This window comes from Taudactylus pleione, unplaced genomic scaffold, assembly GCF_031769625.1.
Source record: "Taudactylus pleione unplaced genomic scaffold, aTauple2 ptg000231l, whole genome shotgun sequence".
Lineage (NCBI taxonomy): Eukaryota > Metazoa > Chordata > Amphibia > Anura > Myobatrachidae > Taudactylus > Taudactylus pleione.
The window spans coordinates 1,243,498-1,253,503 of NW_028284633.1; the positions used below are offsets into that span (position 1 = coordinate 1,243,498).

General features: G+C 46.2%; 1 protein-coding gene across 1 annotated transcript; it reads right to left on the minus strand.

Annotated features, from left to right (window-relative positions):
* Nucleotides 1-434: 434 nt before the first annotated feature.
* LOC148516906 (serine protease 1-like) lies at nt 435-8,976 on the minus strand. Its single transcript, XM_088479379.1, has 5 exons — nt 8,937-8,976; nt 6,661-6,817; nt 5,311-5,570; nt 2,936-3,072; nt 435-584 (listed from the first exon to the last, which is right to left on the minus strand). The coding sequence occupies exons 1-5, from the start codon at nt 8,974-8,976 to the stop codon at nt 435-437; spliced, it is 744 nt and encodes a 247-aa protein (XP_088335505.1).
* Between the last annotated feature and the right edge of the window lie 1,030 nt (nt 8,977-10,006).

Consider the following 10,006-nt stretch of genomic DNA (forward strand, 5'->3'; position numbering starts at 1 on the left):
GTAGGTGGGAAAATAGTTTTATCTTTTGAACTCGGAGAACTTGGAGACAGGATGTTTTGTGTATGTTCAATTTGTGCCTTTATGAACCTGGATATTATTTACCAATGCCGATAAGTATATGAAGCAAATAAGATAATACTGACCAAACTACATTACAAATCACACAGTATTACAGACAGCCACTTATAAAACCGTGCTGGAAGAACTGTGGCGTTACAGTTTACCATGTTATTATATATAAATGACATTATCTATTGTACAGTAACATTGCAAACATGGGAGTTTTCATCCTCAATAAAGACATTGCCATGACGTCAGGCACACTATATGGTAATCTTTATTAAGCATTTATTATTACAATGCTATTAGTACTCATTGTTAGTTCATAACATTTACTTTTCTTTTCATTCCTCATTTTACATCTATGAAGAGATTTAATTGTTGGCGATGACTTCTGCAATCCATTGCACATAGTTACAGAGCTTGGTGTAGACCCCGGGGTAATTAGGCTGGGCACATCCATAACCCCAGGACACGATGCCATGCAGCTCTCCATTGCATGCCACCGGGCCGCCAGAGTCACCCTAGGATGAAGGAAACATTGTTAACATGATTTGCTGCATCTCTCCTGTTATTATACAAAGTAACAACTTCTAAACACGGGACCTGATTACTTTCCCCTGATGTAAGACATGGGGAACACTGAATATATCATATCACTATAAATGGGGCACAAACTATGAACTAAAAGTGTTGCTCCTGTCATAAATAAATTACTCTTATTACCCCCATAATTTATTGTGTGTGGATTTTGCCCCACTCTCTAATCTTAAAAATAGCACAAATTCTCAATCATTACAGCCCCTATCCCTGCATTACAGCCCCCATCTTACAGCCCCTATCCCTGCATTACAGCCCCCGCCTTACAACCCCTATCCCTGCATTAGAGCCCCCGTCTTACAGCCCCTATCCCTGCATTACAGTCCCCGCATTACAGCCTCCATCTTACAGCCCCTATTCCTGCATTACAGCCCCTGCACTACAGCCCCCATCTTACAGCCCCTATCCCTGCATTACAGCCCCAGCACTACAGCCCTATCCCTGCATTACAGCCCCTATCCCTGCATTACAGTCCCCACATTACAGCCTCCGTCTTACAGACCCTATTCCTGCATTACAGCCCCTGCACTACAGCCCCTATCCCTGCATTACAGCCCCAGCACTACAGCTCTATCCCTGCATTACAGCCCCCGTCTTACAGCCCCTATCTCTACATTACAGCCCCAATCTTACAGCCCCTATCCATGCATTACAGCCTCCGTCTTACAGCCCCTATCCCTGCATTACAGCCCCGTTTTACAGCCCCTGCATTACAGTCCCCGCATTACAGCCTCCATCTTACAGCCCCTATCCCTGCATTACAGCCCCTGCACTACAGCCCCCGTCTTACAGCCCCAATCCCTGCATTACAGCCCCCGTCTTAGAGCCCCTATCCCTGCATGACAGTCCCCGCATTACAGCCTCCATCTTACAGCCCCTATCCCTGCATTACAGCCCCTATCCCTACATTACAGCCCCCGCCTTACAGCCCCTATCCCTGCATTACAGCCCCTGCCTTACAACCCCTATCCCTGCATTACAGCCCCCGCCTTACAACCCCTATCCCTGCATTACAGCCCCCATCTTACAGCCCTTATACCTGCATTACAGTCCCCACATTACAGCCTCCGTCTTACAGCCCCTATCCCTGCATTACAGCCCCAGCACTACAGCCCCTATCCCTGCATTACAGTCCCCGCATTACAGCCTCCGTCTTACAGCCCCTATTCCTGCATTACAGCCCCTGCACTACAGCCCCCATTTTACAGCCCCTATCCCTGCATTACAGCCCCAGCACTACAGCCCTATCCCTGCATTACAGCCCCCGTCTTACAGCCCCTATCTCTGCATTTCAGCCCCCGACTTACAGCCCCTATCCCTGCATTACAGCCTCCATCTTACAGCCCCTATCCCTGCATTACAGTCCCCGCATTACAGCCTCTGTCTTACAGCTCCTATCCCTGCATTACAGCCCCTGCACTACAGCCCCCGTCTTACAGCCCCTATCCCTGCATTACAGCCCCTGCATTACAGTCCCCGCATTACAGCCTCCGTCTTACAGCCCCTATCCCTGCATTACAGCCCCTGCACTACAGCCCCTATCCCTGCATTACAGCCCCCGCCTTACAGCCCCTATCCCTGCATTACAGCCCCCGTCTTACAGCCCCTATCCCTAATGTATCCTCACCTGGTAATGAGACCCATTGTTGGACTATTATTATTTCTGCATTCTGTCTTCACTGGCATCTCTGTTATTAATCCAATTTATCTTGTAGTTCTATGTGCAATGTGCTGACTGCTTTGCATGTCTCTCCTTACTGCGGAATCTTGGACTCCCGACCCTACAGTCCCTTCACAGTCCCACTTGCCCACTATCTCTGGCCACTTAAACCTACTGTTCTCTCTCTTTTCTCTGTAATCTCCCCCTGCATGTTACACTACTATGAATCGCTCATCTCGCCCGCTGTAACCTATGTAGTGCACTTAGATGGCTGCCTTGTATGGTACTGGCAGGAATAATCCTTGCAACTGATGACCCAAAATGCCGGCCACACCTTTCCCCATGGTTTCTGTATTTCATGCAAATGTACACCTTTGTATTATGTCCATGGTTTCATTATTTTTTTGAAAACCTAATCCTCTGTATTATGTTCATACTCTCTGTTAAGCTGAGTCCTTTTGGAGAAAAGCGCTATGTAAATAAAATTATTATTACTATTCTTATTAAATAATATTGACCCCTTGAAATCAGTGTTAAAATAATGTTGTCCTCTTTATACTGTGTTATCATCATGTATAAATGTGTCCCCCTTCATATGTTCATAACTCTGCTCACCTGACAGGAGTCCTTTCCACCCTCCGGATAGCCCAAGCAGATCATGTTATCTGTAATTTCCCCTGGATAGGCCTTCCGACAGTCTGCGTCAGACACAACGGGAACATCGACGCACTGCAGGATGTCTGGATTAATAACTGGGAGAAAAACACATTTTGGAGGAATTATAATTATAATGGTTGGTTGTCAGTCAATATGTGTACAAGCTAAATATGGGTGGGAGAATGCGGCCATCAGTCGGCCGGCGCAGTTGTAATGTTAGTGAAAGCATTTTAACCGTGGTGGCAGTATAACTTTAAACAATATGCTTTACGATCATGTTTAAAATTTTATTGCCAACGTGTTTAAAATGCTTTAACTAACATCACAACTGTGTCGGCGTAACGACGTCCACATTTTCTGCTCTACATATCATTTGCGACATTTTGAGTGTTGACAAAACTGACCACATCCTATTGTGGATACTGTAAACATCACATCAATAGCTGCCGACACAAGAATGCAAAATTGCAGAAGAAAGACCTTCATAATTATAAGAGAAAAAAAAAAAAATTTGGATAGAAGAAAGAAAACCTTGGGGAACACTGAAAGGAGAGAAGAAAGAATAGTACATATAGCAGTATATATACAGGAACAAAATATATGTGCCAGAGAGAGCATTGGCACCACCATTTTTTTTAATAGAGAAATAAGATAGTGCACCTGAAAAAGGGCCATGGCTTCATGGGGAAGGGCCAGGGAAGAGATAGGGGAGGCCAGGAGATGCTGGGGATAAATAGGGACATAATATAGTGCACCTGAGAGAGGGCCATGGCTTCATGGGGAAGGGCCAGGGAAGAGATAGGGGAGGCCAGGAGATGCTGGGGATAAATAGGGACATAATATAGTGCACCTGAGAGAGGGCCATGGCCTCATGGGGAAGGGCCAGGGAAGAGATAGGGGAGGCCAGGAGATGCTGGGGATAAATAGGGACATAATATAGTGCACCTGAGAGAGGGCCATGGCCTCATGGGGAAGGGCCAGGGAAGAGATAGGGGAGGCCAGGAGATGCTGGGGATAAATAGGGACATAATATATATAGTGCACCTGAGAGAGGGCCATGGCTTCATGGGGAAGGGCCAGGGAAGAGATAGGGGAGGCCAGGAGATGCTGGGGATAAATAGGGACATAATATAGTGCACCTGAGAGAGGGCCATGGCCTCATGGGGAAGGGCCAGGGAAGAGATAGGGGAGGCCAGGAGATGCTGGAGACAAATAGGGACATAATATAGTGCACCTGAGAGAGGGCCATGGCCTCATGGGGAAGGGCCAGGGAAGAGATTAGGGGAGGCCAGGAGATGCTGGGGATAAATAGGGACATAATATAGTGCACCTGAGAGAGGGCCATGGCTTCATGGGGAAGGGCCAGGGAAGAGATAGGGGAGGCCAGGAGATGCTGGGGATAAATAGGGACATAATATAGTGCACCTGAGAGAGGGCCATGGCCTCATGGGGAAGGGCCAGGGAAGAGATAGGGGAGGCCAGGAGATGCTGGGGATAAATAGGGACATAATATAGTGCACCTGAGAGAGGGCCATGGCCTCATGGGGAAGGGCCAGGGAAGAGATAGGGGAGGCCAGGAGATGCTGGGGATAAATAGGGACATAATATATATAGTGCACCTGAGAGAGGGCCATGGCTTCATGGGGAAGGGCCAGGGAAGAGATAGGGGAGGCCAGGAGATGCTGGGGATAAATAGGGACATAATATAGTGCACCTGAGAGAGGGCCATGGCCTCATGGGGAAGGGCCAGGGAAGAGATTAGGGGAGGCCAGGAGATGCTGGAGACAAATAGGGACATAATATAGTGCACCTGAGAGAGGGCCATGGCCTCATGGGGAAGGGCCAGGGAAGAGATTAGGGGAGGCCAGGAGATGCAGGGGATAAAAGAAGAGGAAGCTACAAGTGAGAATGATAATAAACAGGAAAACTGACAGGCCCAAACAGTGCCTCCTGCTCTGCGGTGCCCTGTGCCATGGCACTGGTCGCACTACCCTAGTTACAGCCCTGATGGGAACCATCCAAAGGCCACAGCTACCTATTTCCTCTACTAAACGCAATGAGGCCTAAGCTGTAGAAATGTGACACATTATGTCCATGGCATATATGAGACTCTGATGAGCTGTGTGTTAGGACAAAAGCTGTAGGGGCTGTAATAAATCCTGGGCAAGGTCCAAAAGTGCATCAGCTTCTGTCTCTGCCCTGACGTCACTATAATGAGGTCACTGGCATCACATGTGTGCGGATTCTCTCTGGTTCTCTATAGGTTTATGTATCACTGATGATCTCTAATTTCCCATGTAGCAGATTAACGGGTGATACTCCTTCTGTCTTACCTCCAGTGTAGCCCCAGCCAGACACTAGGCACATGCTCTGGGCTGGTGGACTCTCCCCGGGAGGACAAGGGGCAGGAAGGGCGATGGGCTGGACTACATCATTAAGCTGCACCGGCTGTGAGAGTTTGATCAGCATGATGTCATTATCAATCAAGTATGGGTTATATGCTTTATGCTGGATGACTTTAGCAGACTGGATGAACTGCTCTGTCCCCTCCAGTACTTTAATGTTATACTCGCCGATCCTCACTTCAATTCGTCTGAAAAAGAGAGTTAAAGAAACAGAGGTCAAATAACAGGAAAACTCCACCAGTAGTGAAAGCTTTTACTAATTGTTACATCTGCTCCTAAATGGAAGTTATATATGAAAGTTACTGTAGCAACATTGTAGCACAGCATCAGTTAGGAGTGTAGAACACTTGGTTTCGTGTCTGACCACTAAGAGTATGTACACACGGTACGACAGCAGCGATCAGATAACAATCAGACAATCGTTGTCTCATCGTGTGTATTGGATCGAGCATCAAGCACATGCAGTAGACTCCCCACTACTATAACGACCCGCGAACAAAGATCGCGGGTCCCTATAGTAAACAGGCTAACCTGGTCGAAATCGACCAGGTCTGCCTGCTTGCACAGACGACGGTAGGTCGTCGTCAACTACCATACGTGGACTGCATCGTCCATCGTATGGTCATTAGCAGGGCCCATAAACTGTCAGATTTTAACGATAACGATAGGATCATTATCACTGAAATCTGCCATGTTATCGTACCGTGTGTACTGGCCATAAGGCCTCGTCGTATAAATCTATGGAGCCGCAATCTCCAAAAATTAGTATAAACACACACAGAGAAAAGCTACTGAAATACCAGATGGGATATAAAACACTTAGTTAAAAAAAAAAAAGAAAGAATAACTTAATAATCATTATTGAATAATTATAGTTACTATACAATATTTAGAATTATCTTATCCAATATTTAGAATTAGTATCCAGCACAGATAATTCAGATTTGTATAGTAATTCCAAAACTGAAAATAAAATTTTGGTTGTAAAATCCTAAGAAAACCACCGTCCCCCATAAGGCTCTTACGGGGGGCGCGGCATTCAGACCGTCCAGGGCTGCCAACCTCCTGATGTACTGCTGCTGCCATAGTACATAACAAGCTGGCGGTACTAAGGACACCACAAGACCCATGGACCCTTTTGGGACATGGATTTCCTCAGGATATCACAGACAATACTGATCTTCTCATTATCTCCTTGTGTCAGAGACTCTGAAGTCTCAACTAATATTTTCAGTCAAATTCCCCCCAGAGTCTCCGCTGATCTTTCCCATTACTTACGATTTGTAGCAGTGAGCCGCGGACACAACCCATTGGTCGTTGATCAGGATTCCGCCACAGAAGTGATACCCGCTGTAGAGGGACACCTGGTACGGTATGCTACAGGGATACCCTCCTACTATCTTATCATCATCATCATGGGCCAGAGGTGATGCCGCTGCAAATACAGGGGATTGGGAAATCGGTGTCAGAGAAACTTTGCTTCTACTAGTAAAATGCCATCTTATAGGTATTACATTATATGCAGGCAGTGATTCTGCTGCTGTCTTATTGCTGGTCTGTCATTGCTAGGGAAAATATAATATCGATTATTGAACAATTTAACTATATTTCATTTTATTAACCATATATTTTTCCCAGCAAAATATGATGAAAGATGGAGTGATGGAAACATATAGGTGAGCATGTGGGGGATCAACAGTGACAAACAGTCTAAAGGGAACTTAAACATCCAAAGCAGGGTCTACAAATGTGGCGCATCCCACTGGTCTTCCCATGCTTGCCGGCGTTGGTAATGCATGTAGAACACTGCAAAGTATATTACCCAGAAGCCCCTCTGGCACTCTATTGCATATGCACAGAATGACACACGCAACACAGGGGATGCTGGGAGGGATCCTATTGGATTATAGGCTTCTATAGGGTAGCTCCATCAGGAGATGGCGTTACCCACTGTATCCAAGCCCCGGAATGCATATGAGAAATGTGGTCAAACTCACATATTCAAGGTTTGGCCGCATTTCTCTCGTTGCTGTATCCCGCCCATATTGAATGTAAGGTTAATTTCTGGAGCAGGGAAAGAAGCAGCATTCAGGCCAATCAGGAGTGACTAGGGGCGGTGCTTATAGTGGACGGAGGAACTTTCCTGCCTATGTCATCAGGACAGTTTTCCCATCCACCCTAAGTTTTTGCCATTTCTTTGTGTGTGTGTGTGACTGTGTGTGTGTGTGTATGTGTGACTGTGTGTGTATATGTGACTGTGTGTGTATGTGTGACTGTGTGTGTGTGTGTGTGTGTATGTGTGACTGTGTGTGTATGTGTATTTGTGACTGTGTGTGTGACTGTGTGTGTGACTGTGACTGTGTGTGTGTGTGTGTGTGTATGTGTGTGTGTGTGTGTATGTATGTGTGACTGTGTGTGTATGTGTATTTGTGACTGTGTGTGTGACTGTGTGTGTGACTGTGACTGTGTGTGTGTGTGTGTATGTGTGACTGTGTGTGTGTGTGTGTGTATGTATGTGTGACTGTGTGTGTATGTGTATTTGTGACTGTGTGTGTGACTGTGTGTGTGACTGTGTGTGTGTGTATGTGTGACTGTGTGTGTGTGTATGTGTGACTGTGTGTGTGTATGTGTGACTGTGTGTGTGTGCGCTTTTGTCTGGGATTGTCTTGTGTCTGTTGGGGCAGTAAAGCGCAGTAAGAGGAGTAAGCGTTCTTCCACCATATTGCACAGAGGTGATTGATAAGACCTCCCCTGTATTATAGATGTGGGTGACTGAAGTGCACCTGGGGCTAGAACTGCTGCTTGTGCTCTGGTTCCTCACCAGTATGTTTAGTTCTTCAGTTCTGTTTAGTCAGTTGAGCAGTCTAAGTGTAACACTATTCATATACATTTGCAGATATACTATAAAGCAGTATTTAGTATATTTTATATATGGTCAACTTGGAGGTATGTGCTGATAGGGGGTTTATATTACTCATGACGACTAGATTAGCATCAACTCTACATAATACTAGTACAAGCTCTTATAGATATTCTCAATTTTAGCAAAATAAGCTTTTTATTATATTACAGTTGTTACATTTTCTCTCTCTGGTTTAACTGTATATTGTAGCATAGTAACCACGTTATCCTCCTCCTGTATCTCCTTCACCTTCTGATATGTGTGGCTGCATAGCCCCTAGCTATACGGCATTCAGATTCGGAATGAATGTAACATACAACCTTAAAGGGCACTAAACTCACACAAGTTAATTCACTATGAATTTTTTTCCACAGCAGGTCTCAAAATGGCCATTTTATTACAGCACAGAAAGCTGGTTTGGGCGACGTTTGGCCTTAAATACAATTTTCTTTTTAAAACCTACCAGGAAAAATTCAGATTATTAAGAAACTGACGCATAACAAATCAGATCCTCGGCGTGTCTGCAAATAAAGTCTTCAAAGTTTACATTTAGAGTTTATTTAAAATATATGCTAGTAAATATTTTAAATTAAAGAACGTGTATTTTAGTTTTTTTAGGTTAATGTAAATGTGCAGGAAATTATAAACGTACCAGCAAGTCCCAGGATGAAGAGGAACACGAGGACCTTCATATTCATGCTGTTATTTTGTCTGCAGACAAGAACCAGTCTTTATACCACCAATTATTCCTAATGACATCATCGTTATCTGATCACGTGACCTCTGAGTATGGAAATGTAACAGGTGTTTTCCTCTATCTCATCACCGTGATGTGAAGTGAAAACCTGTTGTTGGCTCCTTGTCCCTCATGTTGTACAAATGCCTATATAGAGCCTCGTACAGGGCACAGTTGCCAGTGGCGTGGCGGTACTCACTAGGGCCCTGAAAAAGGCAGCCACTTATGGGGACCACCCATCTCCCCAGCCCCGCTGATTGCCCCCTTTACTGTATCACTATCAACAGGTTGTAACACCACCATTCATTCCAGCTATATAGGTCACAGATGCTGTTACTCGATGAGAATAACTGCACTGTGCACATCATGGGGGTGGATTCAAAGATAGACAGTAAAAAGGTCGACAATGTCTAGATAGACACCAGATGTTAGATGGCCAATAGGTTGACAGAGACAAAGGACCTCATTCAGAGGCGGACGGAGGATGCAAACGGTCGCTCAGAAACTGGGCGGCCACTTGCATCCTGACCGCCAGCCTCTGTTGTGGTCGTTAGGCTGTGGGTTAACACCCAGAGCTCTAACGACCGCTAGGGTGATGGTCACGATGGTCAGAGACCATCACGACCATCGGGGCTTACGACAAGACCCTAGGGTAGGGTCTCACTTGTCGTAAGCCCCGGAGAGTTTCTGGCTCTATCTGAGCTGGAAGCTCTCCACTGACATCACTAGTGATGTCAGTGGGGCCTCCCCCAAACGGTAGGCGTTCCCATGGGAACGCCTCCATTTGGGCTGCCACCCCCACGGCCTGCCTTCCAAACGGGGCGAGCTGTCAATCAACATCGACAGCTCATCCCCTTTGGATCGAGACCTGCTACGACCAGCGCTGTCGGTCATAGTGGGTCTCACGCATGCGCACGATGGCGCCGGCACCGTCGTGCGCATGCTCTGTGGGGGGCCATCGACCCAGTCCGAGGGCATCGGCGCTA